General features: G+C 42.3%; 1 protein-coding gene across 3 annotated transcripts in view; it reads right to left on the minus strand.

Moving 5' to 3' along the window:
• The window catches only part of LOC147603614 (solanesyl-diphosphate synthase 1, mitochondrial-like), a 93427-nt gene extending 76006 nt beyond the window's left edge, over window positions 1-17421 (minus strand). The window contains exons 1-2 of one of the 3 annotated variants that reach the window (XM_086796474.1): window positions 17166-17421; window positions 16344-16489 (exon numbers count right to left, since the gene is read on the minus strand). In XM_086796474.1, the coding sequence (XP_086652600.1) occupies window positions 16344-16489; window positions 17166-17232 (213 nt within the window). In that variant the 5' untranslated portion in view covers window positions 17233-17421. The remainder of the gene's footprint in view (window positions 1-16343; window positions 16490-17165) is intronic. The other 2 variants (XM_086796475.1, XM_086796476.1) reach the window with 2 other exon arrangements.
• Between the last annotated feature and the right edge of the window lie 8102 nt (window positions 17422-25523).

A 25523-nucleotide genomic window follows, 5' to 3' on the forward strand; every position in this document is an offset into this window, starting at 1 on the left:
CTCTTGTGGAGGGTGGCAAGTTGCAAGAGAAACAGTAGAGGGAGGGCTGAAGCTGTGGCACATGCTCTTTTCTTTCTCTCTCTCGCTTGGTGCACAGGAGGGCTAGACTGCAGGTGCTCAGGGTTGCGTGCTCTTCTCCTAGGAGAACAGGGGCTGGTTTTTCACGAGCATAGACATCATGATGATGGCGTTCAACTGATGGAACTTTCAGCTTCTCTTTGCTTTGGGTTCGGGATTGTTTATGGGCTGTTTTTGTTTGGTAGCAAATTCAGCTATGTACTTGGGTTTCTGGCTACAAGTACAGGTCACTTGGTTATGTTTCTTGGCATGGGAGTGAAGCAAGCTCGCATGGCTGCGTGCTCATGGAGCAGATTGTTTTCTTCCTGCTAGAAAGGAACAGCAGAGGGACCTACAGTTATAGGCATCTCTATGTTTCCAGATGTTTCATGAGGGAACAGGTAACTAGATGTATGCCGTTGTTGGCGCTGTTGTTGAATGGTGCCATGAATGGGTCTGTATGGAAACAGGACAAAAGTTTCAAAGGGAAACAGGCCTAAGGGTTTCATGTGGAAACAAGTCGTAGGTTTTTCGAGGAAACATGTTTTTGGGTTTCTCCAGGAGATAGGTCACATGCAGGCACAAGGTACAGGAATGGGCACATGTATGGTACAGCCTTGCTACTGATTGGACAGGGGACAAGGAATCCATGACAGAGATGGATATACCCTTGGAAGGTAGAGAGGGTTGGTACAGGTGTGTCAACTGTATGGTATGCTGTGCTGTGATACGAGTTCTCTTTTGAGAGAGTTTGGGAGTCTGTGTTGTGATGCAGAAGCACTGGATGTGTCAGGGTGTGATGCTGTTCATAGTGTGAGAGGCTATGGATGGTTGCGGCAGCCTTGATCATGGGAGAAAGCTTCTATATGCAGACTCAATGTGAGAGAGTCTTTCGATGCGAACAATGGCTGGACTTGTTTGTGGATGCCGAGTGGACAAGCAGCCATGATGCAGGTTCTTTGCAGGCTTCAGGGGTTCTACTGTGACGGCTGAGTTTCCAGCCTTATTGTAATCAAAGCTCTTATAATCAATTAAAGAAATACCGCAAGGGGCGCCACTGCGATTTGGGGCCAATCGGTGTCCGTGTACTGTTTGCAGGAGCACTCTAGCTCCCCCTGTTTGTTTTCCTTTTCTAGGTCCTCAATGGCGTTGAAGTGTTTTATGTGCGAGTGTTTGTTTCACCGCCCGTCAGGCTAGTTTCAAGGTTCCGTTGCCGGGACATCGTCGACTTTCTCAAGGAGGCGAGCCCGTGGTTGTCACATCAAAAGCTTCAACATGAGGAAAGTGAAAAGGAAGTGCAAGAGACAGTGCAGGGTTGTGTGTCTTTGCCTATATGAGGTGAAGAGCAAGAGCTGAAGATGAAGCTCAGGAGAAAAGACACCAAGGACAAGAAGTAGTCAGCCAGGAGAACAAGAAGCAGTTGAAGTATTATGGTGCAAAACATTGGATAGTTTGTCACCGGTCGTATTTTCATAGAGGCTTCATGGGTTCGGAAGACAGTTTCTTTCTATGTTTAGCAGTGGTGATCTACTATGCTTCATCGAGGACTTGTGCTTACCACTTGGGTGGAGTGCAAGCAGGTTTTGGGTGCCTGAGGATGTATCAGATGAGGCTCAGATGGAAGTGGAGGAACTTGACGAGGTTCTTATTCCTGAGCATGGCACATAAGGAAAGAAAGGTACAGGGTAAGGTTTCCCGTCGCTATCCTGTGAAGTTCAAAGCTGTTCACTGATGGATACGAAGTGGATGGAGGAGGTTCACTGATGGATGCGAAGTGGATGGAGGAGGGTGACTTAGCAGATTCACCTCAGGAGTTGCAGCTTTATCTTGATGCCTATGAGTTGGAGTTGACTCTTGTTACGGCTCATTCAGGTTCAGCAGAGCATAGGTCTAGAGCATTGCCTGATGCTCAAGAGGGGGGTAGCACCTCCGCTCCCTTGTTACAGACAGGCTCAGTTGTCATCTAGGAGTCGCTTGGTGACATCTTTGTATTCACCCGAAGGTACTGAGGCTGACAGTACATCTGCTTATGAGACTTCTATGATCTTGTGTACTAGTCGCATGAGATGGTAAAGTTGGGTATGGTTCACAGTCGGCCGCACCTTGAACTATAACTGCAACTATGGATAACTCTATGGAGGGCATAAGTCTTGCGAGTAGTCCTAGAGTTGGTTTGGTTCATGGAAATATGGATCGAACTCTATTTGTGCATGTATGCATACACTTTTTGAGGTAGAGGTATTTTTGTATTCTGGTGCCATTGGATCCTGGTACCATTGAGAATACATTGGGAAATACTCTGCATTGTGTCGTGTGCTGCATGTATGTTGGTATGATACATCAAGTGCTTTATTATGTTCATGGATGCACCACTGGGTGTGACTCCTGCGGGATGGCCATGAAACATATGTGGGAAAGTACTGAGTGGATGTAGTGTTTGGATGCATTGAGTGCTTGCATATGCTCATGTTGTACCATCAGTCGTGGGTCCTGCGGGATGCCCATGGGCGTAAGGCTTGCGAGCAGCCCTTAGACTGTTACTTTAGAGTAGGTAGAGCAACTTGAGGAGCATATTGTTTGCGAATGCATATGTGTGTCATGCATATGTTTGTCATATGTAGAATGATGCATGGTTTTGTTTTTGGCTAACACAGTTAACGTGTTTCCATTTGGTTTTAGACTTTTGCTGTAGGTTCTGAAGGAACAAGCAAGAGGTGTTTGTCACTTTGGCGTGACAGTGTGGCTTATTGTGCAGGATGATTGTATTATCACCCAGATGCATTGGAGGGCCATTACTTTTGCCATATGGGGTGTCTTTGCTCATAAGATGCTTTACTATGCCATTGAGTGCAATCGAGGACGCTTGCCATTTTTCAAGAGGGCGGTATGTCACGACCCTGTGTTTTTCTCTGGAAAGTATGCAGGTGTGCACGGGGACAAGGTGGACAGTCTGAATGGCATCAGGTTGGAGTCAAAAAAGTAAACCCATGTGTGGACAACCCCAAGTGTGAAGGGGGCCAAGTGATTAAAGTGTTCTCTCATAACCCATGGGGACAAAGGGTTTTGGAGGGGACAAAGGTTTAAAAGCCTTTAAAAATAAAAGAACCCTTTTTAGGGGATAATTGTGGCCTTTATGCTTATCTTAGAGGGAGTCGAGCTCCAGCATGAGTCGCATGTGTTTTTTTTTTGGGAGAAAACAGGGCTGGCAGGCTGTGCTTCAAGGTGAGCTTCAGGGCTGCGCTTCAGGCTGACTGTGGCTGCGTGAAGGAGAGGACATGCTGATTGGCTGCGTGGCAACCAAGTACAGGCTGCTGCTCGACATCTGGCTCAGGGCTGTGTGGCGATCAGGTGCAGGTGCTGTCCTGTACAGATGTGTGCAGGCACAGCATACAGGAGGGCTGGACTGTGCGTTGGTTGGGCAGGCAGTGCACAGGGGCTGCACAGCAGATGTTTTCCACCCAATGTAACTGGCCGGCTACAGCTGCATGTTTTCCTTCTCTCTCTAGGCGGCTGGCTGGGCTGCAGAGAAGTACAGTTTTGTACTACACGTGGTCAGGACTGCTGGCCGACAGGATTGTTCACTCTCTTGTGGAGGGTGGCAAGTTGCAAGAGAAACAGTAGAGGGAGGGCTGAAGCTGTGGCACATGCTCTTTTCTTTCTCTCTCTCGCTTGGTGCACAGGAGGGCTAGACTGCAGGCGCTCAGGGTTGTGTGCTCTTCTCCTAGGAGGACAGGGGCTGGTTTTTCATGAACATAGACATCATGATGATGGCGTTCAATTGATGGAACTTTCAGCTTCTCTTTGCTTTGGGTTCGGGATTGTTTACGGGCTGTTTTTGTTTGGTAGCAAATTCAGCTATGTACTTGGGTTTCTGGCTACAAGTACAGGTCACTTGGTTATGTTTCTTGGCATGGGAGTGAAGCAAGCTCGCATGGCTGCGTGCTCATGGAGCAGATTGTTTTCTTCCTGCTAGAAAGGAACAGCAGAGGGACCTACAGTTATAGGCATCTCTATGTTTCCAGATGTTTCATGAGGGAACAGGTAACTAGATGTATGCCGTTGTTGGCGCTGTTGTTGAATGGTGCCATGAATGGGTCTGTATGGAAACAGGACAAAAGTTTCAAAGGGAAACAGACCTAAGGGTTTCATGTGGAAACAAGTCGTAGGTTTTTCGAGGAAACATGTTTTTGGGTTTCTCCAGGAGATAGGTCACATGCAGGCACAAGGTACAGGAATGGGCACATGTATGGTACAGCCTTGCTACTGATTGGACAGGGGACAAGGAATCCATGACAGAGATGGATATACCCTTGGAAGGTAGAGAGGGTTGGTACAGGTGTGTCGACTGTATGGTATGCTGTGCTGTGATACGAGTTCTCTTTTGAGAGAGTTTGGGAGTCTGTGTTGTGATGCAGAAGCACTGGATGTGTCAGGGTGTGATGCTGTTCATAGTGTGAGAGGCTATGGATGGTTGCGGCAGCCTTGCTCATGGGAGAAAGCTTCTATATGCAGACTCAATGTGAGAGAGTCTTTCGATGCGAACAATGGCTGGACTTGTTTGTGGATGCCGAGTGGACAAGCAGCCATGATGCAGGTTCTTTGCAAGCTTCAGGGGTTCTACTGTGACGGCTGAGTTTCCAGCCTTATTGTAATCAAAGCTCTTATAATCAATTAAAGAAATACCACAAGGGGCACCACTGCGATTTGGGGCCAATCAGTGTCCGTGTACTGTTTGCAGGAGCACTCTAGCTACCCCTGTTTGTTTTCCTTTTCTAGGTCCTCAATGGCGTTGAAGTGTTTTATGTGCGAGTGTTTGTTTCACCGCCCGTCAGGCCGATTTCATCCTCAATACTCTCTACAAGGTCCTAGCAAAGGCCTTGAGTTTGAGGATCCAGCCCTTCCTTGGGGAGTTGATTAATGCTACCCAGACAGGATTCGTCAAGGAGCGCAGTATCCTTGACAACATTTTCACCTTCTGGGAGGCGACGGCCCGAGCTAGATTTCTCGGTGAGGACTTGGTCGTTATGCTTCTCGATTTTGAGAAGGCATACGATAGAGTCGATTGGGGTTTTCTAGAGGGCACTATGCTTCGCCTGGGTTTTGAGCCAGACTAGATTCAAGGAGCGGCGGCTCTATATTCCACAGCTCGTAGCCAGGTGTTGATGGCACGAGGACGGGGGCCGAGTTTTGAGTTGACCAGATCAGTCCGTCAAAGATGCCCTCTCGCCCCGTTCCTTTTTCTTTTCTTTGCAGAGGCTATGAGCATGTATCTGACAGCAGAGGAGGTTGGTTTGAGAGGACTCCAGCTTCCATTCCAAGGTGAGGACTTGCTCGATTCTGAGTTTGCTGATGACACGGGATTGTTTCTGCATGGCCAGGAGGCCAATCTACAGGAGGCAGAGCAGTCGCTACAGGTTTTTGGTGTGGCTTCGGGAGCATTGATCAATTGGTGCAAGACGGTGGCTTTTTGGATCAGTAGCGCTCCCGCTCTGGCATGGAGCCTAGACCCGGGTTTTAGATGGATTCCTCCTGGCACAGCAGTGCGGTATCTGGGATGCCAGATTGGACTTGATTTGTCACCTGAGCAGCAGATCGCCTCGCTTCTTCTGAGCATTCGGAAGAAGCTTTTATATTGGAGTACAGCTCGGCTATCCTTGGCTGGGAGGGTGGTGGTGACACATCAGGTGCTTTTAGCGACTATGTGGTACATCACGTCTTGCTGGATCTTCTCGAGCTCTTGCATCAGCCAGGTACAGAGGCTGATCAGGAACTTTCTTTGGTCTGGGCGGGATGGTCAGCCGACCCGGGCTAAGGTTGCTTGGGCAGTTATTACTCTTCCACTGGCCCAGGGGGCTTGGGCATTATAGATCTAGCTCATCAGAGTAGAGCTTTGTTGGTTAAGCTTATTGTTCGGGGGCTACTTCCAGACGTTGAGCCTTGGAAGGAGCTTCTTTTTCAGCGCGGCTGCAGGCTAGAGCTCCCCCACTTGGGCACCAGAGATACGGTGGATCTTCATAGAGATGAGGAGGACAAGCCTCAGTAGAGGATGGGAGGACAGATTTGCCTTGAGCATCCTGCGAGCTTAGGAGTTGCTAAGACCAGGTTATCTCAGAGACCTCCCACTTGTGATGAGGAGCGGGCCACCTGATTGGATTTTCCCCTCTCCTCTTGTATGATATAGCCTCTCAATTATTTGTACTTTTTTGCACCTACGGAGAGTCTCCCTAGCTGCCTTGATTGGATCTCTGCTCTGCCTTCTTATGAGTGTGGCATATGCTCACTTATGGTAGTGCTATGTGTGAACAGGGCTTAACCAAGGGCACTTTTTCCCATGTGGTTTTTCCCCTTGGACATCAAGTGTGAAAGGACACTCGTAACATATAATATTTTGTACTTCTATATTATATGGATGTGGCACACATGCAAGAGTTGACTTGCATTTTGTGGATACCACACTTTTGGCTCTCTCTCTCTCTCTCTCATTTCTGTATGTGAGCTTCTCTACCCTGCACCTAACCCTAATGTGCAGGTTTGTGTGTGAGTGTGAGAGTCCAACACCCAACATTTGGTATTAGAGCGGGGGGCTGACCCTGGAGTAGTGCCTGTGGGGAATCTGCAGAAAAACCGGCCAAATTCCGCCCAATTCTGAGCTCTGGGACATTCACTGGTTTTCGCCACCCAGCGCCGCCACTTTCGCTCCTCTGCTCGCCGCCGCCGCCCAGCTGCGCCAGCTCTTCTACTGCACAGGGGGCCACCGGCGCTCAGCCCAGCCGGCGGCAGTAGTGCGCAGGCGAACACCTCCACCCCTGACTCGGCGGCGCTGCTGCTCACGTCGCCCCTCTCGGCCGGCACCTCTGCTGCTCCGCCACCGCCCAGAGCCGACACCCGTCGCCGTTCCTGTTCCGGCCGTCCTATGCCGACGACTCCAGGCACCCTGTGCCTCTGTTCGTGCCCAGCGCTCCCTGCGCCCTCCGTGCTAGCCCACGACTGCATCCTCGCCTTTGTTCCCCGCCAACGACTCCAGCACCTGCCGTTACCGGCTCCCGCTTGCTCGACTAGCCGACTCCAGCACCGTGCTGCTTCCGCCTGCTGCTCGCCCGCCTCTGGCTGGGGCCCAACACCTGCACCTGGGCCCGGCCGCCTACGACTGGCCCGACACCTGCCGACAGCCTTCTGGCTCCCTCCAACGCCCGTCAAGCGTATTTGGCTGTATGCGCTCCACCTTCACTTCTGCCTGGCTGCTGCCCGTCGACAAAAGCGTCAAACTGCTACTGCTCGAACGCCTCTGCATGACCAGTGCCTCCCGTGGCCAGCAACGCTCCCAGCTGACTGTACTACATGTAGAAATATACAAATTAACGCAAAATTCTGCTCACGTAAAATTCTGCAGCCATTTTAGTGCAGGTCATATGCAGATTTTGCAGACACTTCTGTGCAAAGGAAAATTGCAGGTGCAATTTGGGGGATTTCTCAATTTCAGGACAAATTGATAAAATTGGGCATGTTGCTTTGCCTGCAATTTGGGGGTTTTTTAAATTGAGGTCAAAATCAGCAAACTGAACCTCTTTCATTTGCAGAAATTTGGGGGTTTTCAAAATTGAGGTCAGAATCAGCAAATTGAACCTCTTACATTTGCAAAAATTTGGGGCTTTTGTGAAAATTGACCAATTAGATGCACATTGAAGCGATTGGAGTGCATAAAAATTGGGGATTTTCAGATTTGAGCATGTAATTGGGCATTACAGTTGCGATTTGTCGCGTATGTATTCACATTGTGTGTAATTGGACAATTTGGTGCAGGTTTACACTTGCTTTGATTTGCAGACATACATTTGCACAGGACATTTGGTTGCCTGGCAGTGCACATTGGTGCTTGGTTTGCTTGCAAATATATTTTGTTGACATGGCACAAAATGCTACAGATGTATTTGGTGTGCTCACCCAGGAGGACAAGCTGGATGGATCTAACTACTCTCTCTGGAGTTTCATGATCCGTAATTTGCTGGTAGCCAAAGGGCTTTAGGGCATCGTGTGTGGTGATGACACACGCCCACTTACCATACAGCCAGCCACGCCTCAAAGGGGAGGTGCTCAAAGAGCTCCTAATGTAGAACCTGCTCCCACACAAGAGCAGAAGAGATGGGACTCTAGAGATGCACAGGCCATGTCATTGATAGCCCTTTCAGTGAAAAGGACTATTATTCCGCACATTCGTTCATGCAAGACATCGAAGCTTGCATGGGACACATTGGAAGCAATGTATCAGGTACGCAACGAGGCAAGAGTTGCCTACTTGAAGAGGCAATTGGATCTTCTTTCTATGGATGAGGGTGACTCCATGGCAGATCATCTCACCAAAGTGAAAGATTTGCAGGAACAATTGCTCAACATTGATGAGGTTATCCCAAACAGACAGATGGTCACCAACACTCTTCATTCTTTACCGCCTTCCTACTTGGGCTTTCACACCTCTCTCAACCTCTCAATGAGAGGAGGTGCTGATCCCGTCACTTTTGAAGAGCTCGTGGGTTTACTCTTGCAGGAAGAGCAAACAAGAGCAAACTTATCGAGCAACCGTGGTAGAGAAAAGGCATTTACAGCCAAGGATAAGGGTAAAGCAAAGAGCTTTAGGCATGGGGGACAACAATCTAGCAAGGCTGGTCATGGACAGCCCTCTTCTAGTGGTGAAAAGTCTGACAAGGGATGCAAACAAGCCCAAAAAGAAGGGCAAATGTCACTACTGCCATAAGCCTGGACACTACATCAATGAATGTAGGAAGTGGATTGCAAAAGAGAAAAGAAAAGAAGCAGGCAATGCAATAGCAGACTCTTCTGATGACAAAGCACAACAATCAGCTAATGTAATCCAGGAAGAGTACACTTTTTTGGTCACATGCACTAGTGACACACCAAGTGCTTCAGACCCTGATATGTCTTGCATTGCATCTGACAGACAGAATGCATCATGGTATTTTAACAGTGGTGCTTCGAGCCACATTACTTCATTGAAAGATGTATTTCAGCACTTGGTTTATGCTTCAAAAGGCCGCATTGTATCATGTGCAGATCCTACCACATATCCAGTAAAGGGAATTGGTAATGTCATACTTATTGCAGCCAATGGTGCCAATATATGTATGAAAAATGTATTGTATGTTCCAGGGATAAAGAAAAATCTGCTCTCCGTCTCAGCCATAAACGAGCAAGGTTTAAAGGTTGAATTTGAAGATGGAAAGTGTTTGGTAAAAGACCCATCAAAGGATTATGAAATAGTCACTTCTGGAACACGATACAAAGGCTTGTATAAGCTGGACAGCTATGACAAGCGCACTTATGATGCAAATATAGTGGCTGCCCACACTACTGCTATGCATGATGCAGAGCTATGGCATGCTCGTTTTGGGCATGTAAATTTTCAGAGTTTGATGCTTTTGCAGAAGCATCATATGGTTGATAATATGCCACCTCTTGAGTCTCCACCAAGACATGTATGTGAGGGGTGTATTTTGGGAAAGATGCAACGAAAACCATTCCCCAAAGATGGAGCTGTTATAGCTGAAAGTAAATTACAGCTCATACATAGTGATGTATGTGGTCCGATGAGGACACCATCCATAGGGGGGCATCTTTACTTTGTCACTTTCATTGATGACTACTCCAGATTTGCTTGGGCTTACCCTTTGAAAGCGAAAGCAGATGTATTTACATGCTTTCGACACTTTGTAGCAATGGCTGAAAATATGTGTGGATGTAAAGTCCAAACACTCCGCTCAGATAGAGGTGGAGAATACATGTCAAATGCATTCAAGGATTATATGCTTCAAAAGGGCATCAAACACCAATGTACTGTGCCTTATACACCGCAGAGCAGAATGGTGTAGCTGAAAGGAAAAATAGATCTCTCATGGAGATGGCAAGATGCATGGTGAAAGCACAAAAGTTGCCTCACAAATTTTGGATGGAAGCTATAATGTGTGCAACTCATGTGTTGAACAAGTGTCCAACAAAAGCTTTGAAAACCATAACACCATTTGAGGCTTGGTATAGCCGAAAGCCAACAGTGGATTATATGCGTACATTTGGGTGTTTGGCATATGCACATGTGCCAGAACAACTCCGAACAAAGCTAGATAACAAAGCAATTAAATGCATTTTTGTGGGCTACAGCAATGAAAGCAAAGGATACCGTCTTTATAATCCAACTACACGAAGGATTTTTGTCAGTAGAGATGTGGTATTTGCAGAAAATTCAGAACAGCCCATGTACAGCTTGTATAAAAGCAATGATACAGGCATACAGGACATGTTTGATGGACTTTTACCCATTGCAATTAGGGGGGATTCAGATCAGCCAGCCCCTACACAAGAAAATCCACTTGTAGAACATGTGGAACAGCCAGCCATTCAGCCCCCTTCTATGGAAGAAGTGGAAGATCTTGTCAAGGAAGAGCAAACAGCCATAGACACAGCCAAGTCAGTGCTAAGATGGTTGCTGAAAACTTTGCAAGAAAGCAAACTTGCAGCTCCACTCACAGGTAGAACAAGGGCTAGTTCCAGCCATGCTTTGAATGTACATCGTGGGGAGTCTGCATTCGCAATGGGTGGTCTTTTTGATTCAAAAGAGCCTTCTTCTTATGAAGAACTTCTTCTTATGAAGAACTTCTTCTATGAAGAAGCACATGAGAATGAGCATTGGTTGCAAGCTATGCAAGCTAAAATTTCTTCTATAATGAAGAACAATACATGGGATCTTGTGGAATTGCCTAAAGGCAAGCATGTAATTGGAACAAAGTGGGTGTACAAAGTCAAAAGAAAGTCTGATGGTACTATTGACAAGTACAAAGCAAGACTTGTAGCTAAAGGCTACTCCCAGAAAAAGGGAATAGATTATGAAGAGACTTTTGCTCCTACTTCGAGAATGACCACAATAAGATCAGTGATTGCATTGGCTGCCCATAAAGGATGGAAAGTGCATCAATTGGACACATAGTTGTTTCTCGTACGCGTACGAACAGGTTCGTACGTACGAGTCGTACGGTACGATACCGTACGAATTCGTACGATATCGTACGGTACGAGTTGGTTTTTTTCCAAAAAAAAATTTCCTTGAAAAAAAAATTCCAAATGCTAAAAAAAATAAAAACCCTGCTTTACGAAGATCCCAAATGCTCGCAATACTTCGCAACTTTCGTGTCCACTCAGTATTCCATATGGGGTTGTGGAGAGACCTAAAAAATCTGGCGAGGTAGACTGGTAGTGTACACTTGATTGGTAGGATGAGAGAATCTTGCTACATCACTTGGGGATCCCTGGTTCAGGTAGGCTAGACAATTAGATTCTCAAGTTATGTACGAGGGAGAACATTTGGACATGGCCATTTTGATCTAGAGAGGAGTCCCTAAACTTATCACCCTAGATGCACTCCTCGTATTTGTGCAAGGACGGTCCCTTAGTCATAAACGCTACACTGGGAGACCTTTGGTATTGCATTACCCATCCAGTGTCTTTTTTGGAGACAATCGGGAGATCCAACCGGGAGAGACACATATCCATGTACTGGTTTCTCAAGCACTGTAGACTCCTCCCCTCCCAACCTTCCCTCACATTCAAGCTTGAAGCTCCATAGCTTGTAAGTGTAAAAAATAGAAACCATATTTTATCGTACGGTATCCGAAAATTTCATATCGCACCAAAAATTCCCGTACGGTATCGTATTTTCGTACCGTGACAACCATGATTGGACATCAAAACTGCATTCTTAAATGGGGATTTACAAGAGGAAGTATATGTAAATCAGCCCATTGGTTTTGTAGTTCCTGGTGAGGAACATAAAGTATGCAGGTTGCACAAAGCATTGTATGGGTTAAAGCAAGCTCCAAGAGCTTGGTATGATAAGATACATGCTCATCTAACCAGCCAAGGTTATGAGAATAGTCCAGCTGAAAGCACATTGTATGTGAAGAAAACCGATGCCGATATTCTCATAGTCATCTTGTATGTAGATGACATGCTCATTACAGGTACAAGCAAAGCACAAATTTCAGATTTCAAAGCTGATTTGAAAGCTGAATTTGATATGTCAAATTTGGGGCCTTTACACTACTATCTCGGCATACAATTTATGCATACAGATGATGACATTGTTATGCAGCAAACTAAGTACATAAAAAGTTTGCTAAAAAGGTTTCACATGGATGAATGTAAGCCCATTTCTACTCCGGTAGAACTAGGTGTACGGCTTACTATGCATGATATTGGAGAGCCTTTTGAGGCTGGCATTTACAACCAAGCAATGGGATGCCTCATTTACTTGTGTAACACGAGGCCAGACATATCTTTTGGAGTGTCTTTGTTGAGCAAATTCATGCACAGCCCAGGCACAAAGCATTGGCAAGCAGTCAAACGCATTTTTCGTTATCTTAAGGGTACCCTGGATCTTGGTTTGTTCTATCCCAGGGGGGGCAACTTGCAACTTTATGCATACAGTGATTCAGATTGGGCTGGTGATTATGACCAGTGGGAATTGTTTTTTTCTTGGCAGTTCATGCATATCTTGGTTGAGTAAAAAGCAACCCACTGTTGCTACATCTACTTGTGAGGCTGAGTACAGGGCAGTCTTTACAACTACAGTAGATTGTGTATGGTTGAGGAGACTATTGGCTGATCTTTGTGAGTGTCAACAGACACCCACCACCATTCTCTCACTGATAGCCAGAGTGCTATGGCCGTGGCACGAAATCCAATATTTCATGCACGTACCAAGCACATAGAGATTCATTATCACTATGTCAGAGAGAGGCTACATGCAGGGGAGATCAGTTTATCTTACTGCCCTACATAGGATAATGTTGCAGATCTATTCACAAAGGCTTTACCTCAAGAAAAGTTTGAAGCTTTCCGCAAAGCTTTGGGCTTACTCTCATGCAAAGAGTGATCTGCTACCTTGTACAGGTTCACACTTCCAATACAGGGGGGATTTGTAGGCATATGCTCACTTATGGTAGTGCTATGTGTGAACAGGGCTTAACCAAGGGCACTTTTTCCCATGTGGTTTTTCCCCTTGGACATCAAGTGTGAAAGGACACTCTGACATATAATATTTTGTACTTCTATATTATTCGGTAAGAGACGGTTTTCTAATGATGCAAAACCGCATCTGTGCGGTCCAAGATTTGCGTCAAAAGGTTATGGAAGAGTGTCATGCTTCTCTGTATGTATGCAGGTCATCGTGGCTACTACACAGGCTTTGGCACAATATTTCTTTTGGCCAACTTTACACAGGGATATCGAAACTTATCTTCGTGAGTGCCTGGTGTGTCAGAAAGTCAAATTTGATAGGCACAAAACACCTGGCTTGCTTCAACCTTTACACATTCCACATGAACCATGGAAAAGCATTGCCATAGATTTCATTATGGATCTTCCGAAATATATTCATGGTAATGATGCTACTCGGACTATCATTGATCGCTTTAGCAAGCAGGCACATTTTAATCCTATGAGGAAAATGATTAAGGCCAGAGCACATGACAAAGCTCAGATTTTCAAACATCATGGCATGTCCAAATCTATTGTAGGGGATAGAGATCCTGGAACCAGTAGTTTATTTTGGCAGGCATTGTTTGATAACATGGGCACGAAGCTGAATTTTTCATCAGTTTATCATCCTCAAATGGATGATCAGAGTGATATCGCAAATTCAACCATACTTGATTTGCTCAAATGTTATGTATCTAAGCAGAAAACAAATTGGGAGAAATACTTATCTTTGGTTGAGTTTGCATTCAGCAATACTGCACATTCTTCAACTAACAAGGTTTCGTTTGAGATAGTTTATGGTATAAGGTGGTGCTACCACCTATCTTATGGACTAAAGATGAAATCTTTGCAGCACATGAGTATGTCAGAGTTTGAATATTGCATTTGCACAGGTTTGGAAAGCCATAGAAAGATCTCAAACTAAGCATAAAAAGGTAGCTGACAAGCACAGACAGGAGGTAATTTTCAAGGAAGGTGATCGGGTGTTACTTAAGTTCGAGAAAGCACGTCTTCGGAAGCAACCAAGTAAAGAGGGCTGATATCCTAAGCTTTCGAACAGGTATTATGGGCCATTCTAGATTTTACAAAAGATAAATGAAGTGGCTAATAGATTGGTATTACCCGATCAATGGAAAATACATAATGTGTTTCATGTCAACTTGCTGAGGCCTTATGTGGGACCACCTCTGGTACAACCAATTTTGGAAGATCCACCAGAAGTGGATGAGCTTGAAAAGGTATTGCAACCTGAATATATAGTTTTTCACAAGGAGCGTAAGCATGCAGGAGGCAAGTTATACACAAGTATCTTGTGAAATTTAAAAACTATTCACCTATGGACACAAAATGAATGGACGAGGATTATTTTTAGGAATATCCAGAACTTTGGACGGCCTATCTAGAAGCTTTTCAGCTGCAATCAACTACTAAGAGACCGGAGGGGAATGTCACAAAATTCTTCATTGCTTCTATTTTATACTGTACATGTGTGGCATATGAAGCCTGACATGATAGTACATGTATGAAGCCTGACATGATAGTACATGTGTGGCATATGAAGCCTGACATGATAGTACATGTATGGTTTATGGAGCTTGACATGGTGGGTTTTTCCTAGGACTAGCTATCTTGGTGTTTACTTGTACTCATGTTTTGGAAAGATTCCGAAAGGATTTTGGATCCCTAAACACTTTACCTGATTGATACAACTAAGTAGATGGGTGTTTCTTCCAGTTTGGTTGCACTCATGTGTGTGCATGACCTTAATTTTATATTTGGATGACTTGTCTTGTTTGCCTGGACAATGCCTCAGATTACTACCTGTGTTGTCCATGTGCCTAGGGACACCTAGGCACCCTATGTGTTATACAGGTGGTAAGTACCCCTGAAAACTCAATTTACAGATTTATGATTTCACATGCTAATATTTATCGATGCAAGTCCACATTCACTTATAAGTGACCAGGCAAACTTACAAGCTATACACACTGGGCAGGACTATTTTAATACATGTGGCGGCCAAAGGATGGGCACTGGACACTAATTGCTTGCAGGCGCCTCCCTCTGGACCTAAAAAGCACACGATTGGATATTTCTATGGAGAAGCTCTATTATTGGAAGTGAAGTGGAGTTAGGGCTGGTCGCATGCTTTCCAAGTGGCCAGTGGGAGCTGGTCGACTGATTTGGACAAGCAGAAACTGTTGGCCGGCTGGATAAAGCCTTCCTGTGTGCTGGTCGACTTGTGGATTGTGCCCTTGTGCTGGCCGACTCCTTCTTGCATGGAAAGATTGTTGGCCGACTTCTTTTGGAACTCCTGAGGGCTGGTCAACTGCTAGAACAACTTCTTGAGGCTGATCCATTCTCTCTGAGGGCTTGGCAAAGTGGCAAGCAGCCATAAAGAGTTGTCCCGGGCTGATGTGGGAATGTTGTGAGCTGTCCATGGCTGTCCTACATGTGCTTTAAGATAGAAAAGCTCTCCTGTTCTTGTTCTGTTAAGGAACACCGAATTCACCTTGTATGAACACTTATGTGTGGACACACTTTGTAGTCATGGGTTCTTGCTTGTTGAAGTCAACCAGCCTCTGCACTTGTGTATAAAGAGCTTTACTCTAAACCTTGTATATGCGTTGCATACACTGGAATACATGCAACACTTGAAGCCAACCTTGTTCATCTTTCCTCTTCTCTGACAAGGTATCACCTAGCAGTATGTATGAAATCACAAGAAAGCACAGGAGGTTTTTATAAGGTCTACCTACAGTATTTACATTTACAGAAAGTGTACTGTTTATAAACTTCTAATATATTCAACTTAAAGTAGTGGTGTTGAATATTGATTTTAAAGTATGTATACTTCATGTTTGTGTGTGTGCAAAAAACATACTTTTTATAAGGTATTTACATTTACAGAAAGTGTACTGTTTATAAACTTCTAATATACTCGACTTAAAGTAGTGGTGTTGAATATTGATTTTAGAGTATGTATACCTCGTGTTTGTGCGTGCATGTGTTCCCTCAAAAACATGTGAAAATAGACCTTTATTATCCTCAGTGTGCATGGTATAATATGGAGTTTGCTTAAAAGTGAGGCTTCCAAACTCCATGTCCTTGTGTTGAAATGAGATGTCTTAGTTTGAAGGAAAAACAAAAGAAATAGAAGCAGCTGACAACCATGGCTTTGGAACGTGATTTAAAAAAATCACATATTTGCAAAAAGTTAGCTAAATATACTAAACTTAAAAGCTTACAAGTCTTGCAAAGGACTTGATGGAACCGCTGCACCTTGAACTGAAATACCGTGTTAAGGTAATGTATGACTGTGTTGTGGACGACTCAAATGCTTTGATTGGAACTGATGGAGCTCTGATGTCACCAGAATGTGAGATCAAGTCACCTAAATGAACCCAGGATATGACACAAAACAAAAATCATCTTTGGGCTCATTAAAAACAATACAAGACAAAAGAAATGATCTATCTTATGAGGTGCCATGGCTGGCCTTGAGGGTGTAAATATCTAAACAAGGATATTACATCCCCATAAAACCTTAACCAAGAAAATGGACAACAAGGCATTATCAATTACCTCAATCATTGAAATTTTGTCAGATTATTGTACTTCTAAGGTGGGTGATTTCTGAGCTCTGTAGAAGTGTAAAAATCTGGTGGCAGCAGGCAATGGAGTGGCACGAAAAGCCAAACTGCTTGCTTTGGGCATAGAAATCTGCCTTCTATCACCACCAAAATTATCTACCCAGCTGAGATCCAAGCTTACTACTTTATTGTAAAAATTCAAGGAAAATTAAACCCTAATGAAAGAAAACCAGAGAAAATATATATAATATTTGAGTGGCAAAAACTATATTATATATGAAATCTAGAAATTAAGTGCCCAACTGCTTACTGGTTGCTTTTGGGCACGTCCAAAAGCTTTTAAAAAAAGCATAAAAAGCAGAAAGTAACGATGCTTGGAAAGGCGAGTGATAGTAAGTAAACACATGGGGAAAAAAGCATGGTGATCTTTTAAGGGACAGAAAAGCAAAGAGCGGGAAAGCAGTGAAATTCACTTACCTGCACAAGGGACGAGCTTGCTGGCAGAGAGCAAGCGGCGACGCGAGAGAAGCTTGGCGACCTGCATCGCTTATTAGGCCTTCACCATGACACACTAGCACAATAATTCATAGGAGTACTTTTAATTTCTTCTTTTGTTTTATATTTGACCAAAAACAATGAGAAGAAGGTGTCTCTCTCTCATAGTGTTCTTAAAAAAATCTCTCTGTATACTGTTTTTACACCTCTCTCTTTTAGTGTTCTGAAAATTGTCTTCTTAAAATTATCTTTTTTTCATCTTTGTTTTATATTTGACCAAAAACAATGAGAAGAAGGTGTCTCTCTCTCATAGTGTTCTTAAAAAAATCTCTCTGTATACTGTTTTTACACCTCTCTCTTTTAGTGTTCTGAAAATTGTCTTCTTAAAATTATCTTTTTTTCATCTTTGTACTAGAATTTGAGGTTGCAAGAACGAAGTTTATGGCAATACAAGGCATCGTGAGAGCAATCGACATCAGAGACTTAAAGAATCAGTGCATCTTTACAACAACATAAGTGCAATAGATGCAGCACTGTAAAAATGATTCACTCTTTGCACTTTCAACACTTAAAGTGTTTTCTCTAAGTGGATGATTATAGGTTTTGGAGACAATTGTGCCACCTCATACACTTTGTATAGTCTTTTTTCTACACACATTACATAGCTTGTCTTATGTCAAAAAAAATTTCATATGACTTGAATACTTTTCTAATATATATATTTTTCTCATGCATAGGTTGGTAGATAATAAATCTTACAATTTTAGCAATATAAGGAATTCTTTACAGGGATAGTGTATAAAAGTACAATGGTAACTTCTCCGATTACTAGGGCATACTTAAGATGCGTGTAGACTATTTGCTACAGTCAGAGACGGTAGTGGTTGTTGGGCATGTTGTGTAGGCTTTACTCCTCATTGTACGAGGATTTTCATGGCTTTCAAGGTAGAGTGGACTAATACTTTTTTGATAGAGAAGTTGATATTAGAAGTTGCCATGAGTTTGAGTGCAAGATAGTGGCCCACTCAATACTTGGAGTAGACAACAAGGGTGTAGGTCACCATCCTAGCATCTCAAGAAGGAGAAGCTCACCACCATGAAAGCTTGAGCCATAGGCATCAAGGTAATTGTATTATGAAAAGATACCTCAACAACTATGAGCCATTATCTTATATACTTTGGTCCATTTCACACTCACTTATTATGCCCATACCCATAAGCCTAGGCCCCAAAGCCCCACATATGAACATGTCCATGAGCCATGGTCTCCACCACATTACAAACCATCTCCACCCAAATATGTTTCGTCCTCGAAACACTCTTCTACTTCATTGGTATGAGGATGTCCAATGATGACCATCAAGCCACTACATACACGTAGATGTATCGTGTCCCAAAACTATTCAAGAGAGCATAGCAACTTCAAAATCTCATGTCATTCTCCTCGAACAACTGCCAGAACATAGCACCATGTACTATACATTCCACATCCCAATTGAGCATCATATTGGCCTCCCCAAACAATGAATTATATAAAATTACAGCAAGCATATTCACTATTACATGGCTCAATTTTTCCCATCGGATGCATTCAATAAGTGCTCATATCCTTCCAACATGTGGGTGGGCTGCCATGTTGCTTCATCTTGAGGTAATCCCCTCCATTTGACAAGGTATTCGCGCAAAGAACAGTTGTGAAGTACCCTTTCCCTCATGCCCAACACTCTCTCAAGAATATATTCCACCATGCCATCCTCATTCATAGGAGGCAGCTCATTAAAGACTTGCACTTCCGGTCCAATATATGCCTTTAAATGAGATACATGAAATACATTATGAATCTTTGTAGTGGATGGAAGTAGCAATTGATAAGCCACTTCACCAACCCTTCTCACCACCTTGTATGGATCATAGAAACGGTGTTCTTAGGAATATTTTAAAATACATAATCCCCCTCTTTGAATTCCAATGGTCTTTGACGTACATCTTCATAATGCTTCATCTTCTCTTGAGACTTCTTGATGTTCTCTTTGCATGTTTGCAAGAGAGCTTGCATTCTTTCCACTTCATTCTTTGCATTAGGATTCACATTGTCATTCTTAAATGCTACAATTGACACGTGTACCTTATACCCATACATAGCCTCAAAAGGTGATATTCCAATGTTCACACGGTAAGTGCTATTATATAGGTAAACTCAGCCAAGTGTAACTAATCATCCCATGCATGTTGCATCTCATAACAATAATGCCTCAAGTAAGTCCCAAGCCATTTGTTTACCCACTCGGTTTGACCATCGGTTTCTGGGTGATAGGCCATACTACTTAGAGCCAATTGAGTACTTGTACTCTCAAACAATGTACTCCAAAATGTGCCCATGAACTTGACATCTCAGTCACTCACTATTTGTTGTGGCATGCCATGCATCCGAAACACATAATCCATAATTTAATGTACAACCATAGATGCTGAATATCTCACTTTTTGTAGACACAAAGTAGGCAGCTTTTGTCAACCGATTAACCACTACATAAATGTTGTCCCGCCCCTTCTTGGTAGTAGGAAGACCCGTGATAAAATTCATTTGCTATATGAGTCCATTTACCCTCTGGAATAGGTAAAGGCTAAAACAAACCACCTGGCTTTTGTGTGGGATCCTTATTGAGTTGACAAGGCATGCATTTGGCAACATACTCCTTCACATCACTCTAAAGGCCTTTCCAATTAAATCTCTTTTTGATAGCATCATAGGTTTTAAACAACCCCAAATGTCCCGCCATGGGAGAAGCATGCATCTCATTCAACACCTTCTTCTTGAAAGCCGAATGAGGTACAAGATACACCTTCCCCTTGAAGTAAAGGAGTTTATTTTGCAATTGGAAATGAGGTAACTCTTCACAACTGCCAAGCTGTAATTTTTGCACCATTTGTGAAGTCTTCTCATCCAACATATACTCCTCTTGGATGTCTTCAATCCAATCTTTATGCACTTTTATGATGGCAAACAATGTACAAGCCCACATTCTTGAGAGTGAATTAGCCACCACATTATCCTTCCCCTTCGTATAAGTGATTTCAAAATCATAATTTTAAAGGGTTGCCAACCACCACTACCTTTGCTTAAGTGAGATTTGGTTGTGAAAGGAATTACTTGAGAACCCTATGGTCACTTCTCACATAAAACTTGCTTCCATAGAGATAATAATGCCACTTCTTGATTGCATGTAATATAGCACTCATCCCTTGATCATAGACATGCATCTCCTTCTCTTTGTCATCAAGCGTACAGCTCTCGAATGCAATTACCCCATGATCTTGATACAACACGACACCAATACCTCTTCCACATGCATCCACTCTAATAGTGAAAGGCTTGGTGAAATCCAGGCACACCAAAATTGGGATGCAAGTAAGCATCCTCTTCAACTCTTTAAAACTTTTATGGATTGTTGCGTCCCAAAAGAACGCTTCCTTCTATTGGTTAATGGGGCCGCTATGGGAGCATACTTCTCAATGAACCTTAGGTAGAATGAAGAAAGCCCCAAGAATCCCCTTAGTTGAGTGATGTTCTTAGGTATGGGCTAATTCTTCACACAATCCACCTTCTTTGGGTCCACTCCTATGCCATTTTCACCCATAATGTGACCAAGATACTCAACTTCACTTGCCATGAATGTACATTTACTCTCCTTTGCATACAATTAGTTGGCTTTAAGCACATCAAAAACCTTGTGTACATGAACCAAGTGCTCCTATTCACTCTTACTATACACCAAAATGTCATCGAAGAAGACCAAAACAAACTTGAAGAGGTATGGTTGAAGCACTTTGTTCATTAAAACAAAAAGATATGTCACAAGACATCTTTTGATACATTACTACCTTTATATAATGTTGGGTAACCATAGGCAGAGCAATGCTCTAAGGTCTCAATGTTGAAAAAATCCTCTTAATCACTCACATTTCTAGAGATTCCACGGTGGGATAATGTCATCGGGCAGCCAACCATAAATGGAACCTCTTGTGAGTAAAACACTACAATACAATCATATCATGTGCTTGTATTGACACCTTTAATATTAAAGGTTTAGTTTGCCTCTTTTACACTTCATAACATATCAAAAAGATGTGCTACTCCTCTAGACACTCGTGGTTCTAAATTGCATGGCCTATCTTGAAAGGATCCCCAACAAATGCTCTCACCTTCAAAAAATCATGTCCTTCTACACCATGTTGAGAAGAGTTACACATTAATTATCATTATATGATATAAAAGACACACATTTATTGTCATTACACGTGTTGCACAATTAATTAGTACACATGTCAAAGCTTCCATAACAATGGAGAAACTAACACTTTGATGTTGCAACACACTCAGAACATCGAGGACTACTGTAGAGGATGTACGATGAGAAACCCCTACAAAGCATACATTTTGTAAATACATGCACTACACATTTACATTACATTGTCACATTACTATTTAGTAAAATCATACCTAGAAAATTCATTTGGATTGGTGTCAAAACACCTAGGCTAGGTGGATTATTATGTCGAAATGGTGCATTTGGTGCTTCACCTCTTGCCAAGCTTATCTGGACCCATTAACTAATTCATATACGTTAGTATTCCAACTATATACTAATAAAACCCTCACCTCTTGTGACAAGCATCTTTGGATCCATAGCTAAATTATCTATGTTAATACCCTAACTATTTAAAAATAAAACTAATCAATCTCGTTTAAAAGCGTGCCCTGCCTATGTTGCTGCATGATCCTCTTCGTTTATTTTTGGGGTTGCCTCGATGGGCCAAGTGTTATCCTTGAAATCACTTTCATCATACATCAGAGTCATCTTCTTCCCCTTGTGCCTTTGCTTCTTTCTCTTCCTTTGTGGCATCCTTCTTTGGCACTTTTTCCCCTTCATCATCATCATCCTCTTCATCTTCATCAGCACCTTGATCTTCCATAAGGACTTTTCTCTTGTCTTGAAGATGTGATTGGTCATGTAAAATTCAAGTTTTCATAAAATAAATCACTATTCAAAAAGATATAAGGTACAATATTAGAAATTAAGTGAAAATCTAATTATATAGTACATACCATCTTGGATTGCTTTAATTTACAAGCCCAAGTCTACATCTCCTTCTCGTTCTTGGAAAACTTTTCATTTGAAATGTCAAGGAATAGTAGGCATCTCTTGTATCTCTTGGATATCCCTACATCCCAAAGTTGTTGCTGTGTATACATTATGTTCTCATGTCGTGGATCTTGCCACTCATTTACAATGGTTGGCACAACTGCAATATATTTATCAACATGGCACTTACGAATCCATCTACATATAATTGTTTCCATTCATATTATGAATATAAGAACACAACAAAGTAGTAAGTAGTCTTTCTAGATTGTTTTGCATCTAAATACAACACGATTAGTAGCTTTGATGACATCACGTTTTGAAGCTACCACTTCTTTTTTTTTCAAGGACCCCACCATTTCCTCAAGCATCTTCCCAAACATCTTCCCAAAATACAGTCTCTTGAGATCGACGAGGTTCTCCTTAAATGTATCTAAAAAATGTATTTTGTACTTATCTATTATTTCTACAAGGACTGTCATACCTTGTGCTCCAATCTCGTGCTATATCACTTCTCATCTTAGCCAATCTTTGAAGAAAATTGCATTTGCTACATTGCCATTGAAATTGTTATTATTACAAGATACACTACTTTGTATATATTTGTATATATCAAGAAAATAGGGAAAATAATTATTACTTACTCTTTGGGATTTGTAAGTCCTTCAATCTCTGGCGAATCTCCATCAATCAAGATATCTTAGATCATAGATTTCTGATCATTCGACAATGTGCTAGGTTCCAAGATATATAACCTATCCTATGTCAAACAATCTGGTTTGTCATCCCAATTTACTTGCACTAGTCGACTATAACACACAACACCAAAATCAAAGCACAACATTAAAACCAAAATATATTGTTCCCTACCAAAAAGACTAAGAGGGAAGAGTGTAAGTTTTCTTACTCAAAGAAACCTTCTCCTTGTGCAAGATTTGCAATCGTGGCCAATCATCTAGTAGCATGCCTCCAATTTCTCTCATCTTTATAAAATGCAGATCTCCATTTATCTTCAAACTCATTTACAGGCAAGGTATCTACTATCTCTTGGGTGGCAAAACGAGGTACTCATTCTATATTTTACACATTACTACATTAGTATGATAATATGTAAATGTTAATCATATATTGTAAATGTTAAAAGATAGGAGATTGTACCTGGAATACTATTTGGGATAATTCTGAAAGTTCACAGTTATACCAAGATGGGCGACCCTTTTTTTGCATTGAGGCATGCTTCTCTATCCATGCCTTCATCACTTTTGTGTGCTTCATAATTATTTCTTTATTTGCTAATCCGAGCCCTTAATGAGGCACACTTTGTCCTTAAGAGATGACAAAACATAGCCCACTTCATTCATCTTATGGCAAACAAATTATGAGTTATGACAAAAGATAAAACATACTACACTTGGACCATCCTAAGTTAAAGAGATTTAAGACATCATGATGAAAGATAAAACATACTACACTTGGACCATCATAAGTCAAAGAGATTTAAGACATATTCTCATAATGTGTACATTCATTCCCTTACTTGTTTAAGTGAGCTATAACTGTGAGGACCTCCCCCTCGCTATCCTCATTAATGTCTTGATACAACATTATTGAATGCTACATTCAATGTGAACCTAATTAGGCCATTGCTATTTTAAAAGAATTAACACCGCATTCAAAAAATTATCAATTTAAGATCACTCACATTTACTAATATCCTCCATCCATTCCACAGCGTGATGATTGCCATTGCACACATAAAACATATTCTTGGACAAGAATGCACACTCCGTGTCTTTGATCACATTCTTGAACTCCTCATTTTTTATTTTCCATATAGCATCCCATCTACTGACATCATCCTACAATACTTCTCTAACAGGATTGTGGGATGAGGAGATAGAGTAAATGAACTTAGATCGATCAGCAACATAACCATTTGTGTAGAATTCCCTTGCCAGTTTCTTGTACCTAAATTGCACTCTTCTTATAGAGGGGTTACGCACAAGTCTACATAAGGGAATAGGTGGCAATGTACACATAGAGGTTGTGCTGGCCACTCATAATAAAACCGTATGCAAGATTACTTAAAAAGTGGATAACAGTTACCTTTACTCTATTTAGACTGTCCTGCATGAGTTTTAGTTGTAAACAACTAAAACCGTATGCAAGATTACTTAAAAAGTGGATAACAGTTACCTTTACTCTATTTAGACTGTCCTGCATGAGTTTTAGTTGTAAACAAGTTGGATGTGTGACCATGTAGTGGTCTTTATTCTCACCTTCTTTTTCAGCTCCTTGTTCCACCTCTTCTACTTCCTTTGTTTCTTTCATGGATTTCGAAGAAGCACCTTTTTTGTAGACTTAGAAGATTGACTTGGATTTCTTCATAGGGGTACCCAATCATCATCTTCTTCTTCTTGCATTGTTTTCCTCCTCTTCTTCGTGCTTGTTACTTCTTGGCTTGTTTGTCTGGTAGCATTTTTTTCCTCCTCTTCTTCGTGCTTGTTACTTCCTGGCTTGCTTGTCTAGTAGCAGGTTCTCTTTAAGCATTATCCATGCTTTGGAGATTTAATTACATGTTGGGTTTCCGTTGAGTGTGGGGGGTCAATTTAAATATAACAATATATATATAAGATAAATTAATTTAAGTTAAACAATAAAATAAACAAAATTACCAAGGAAATAATAGATATAAAAACACTTACACAATCTCGTACTGGCCATATAATGATGTAGCCTTTGCTTTGATTTGATGTGGTGACATCACCATCTTCAAGAGGAAAAGGAAGCGGTACTTCTCCCACTTTAACATCTTCAATCGACATGCCAACATACCCAGACGGTAAAGAAACTCCATGCATGGTATCGAGTATGGAGTTTAATACAACATGGTGCCGGTGGCTGCCTTTGTACCATTGAACGTTAAAAACACCGGTGTCCCTTTTTCGAGTTGAGGAGACACCATATTCGATAGAAAAGAAAGAGAAAAAATTAAGATCTGAGAAACAAGAGGGAGAAAAGTAAGAGATTGAAAAATAAAATGAAAAGGAAGGAGATTGAAAGATGAAAAGCAAAGTGAACAATAATAGGGAGATCAAGAAAAGAGAGGGAAGAGAAAGATATAAATAAAGAAAGTGAAAGACAAAAATAAAGGAAGAGATATAAATAGGGAAGCATGACAAAATTTTAGGGTTTT

This window comes from Cibotium barometz, chromosome 63 (genome assembly GCF_041138505.1).
Source record: "Cibotium barometz isolate CiBa-2024 chromosome 63, ASM4113850v1, whole genome shotgun sequence".
In the NCBI taxonomy this organism is placed as follows: domain Eukaryota; kingdom Viridiplantae; phylum Streptophyta; class Polypodiopsida; order Cyatheales; family Cibotiaceae; genus Cibotium; species Cibotium barometz.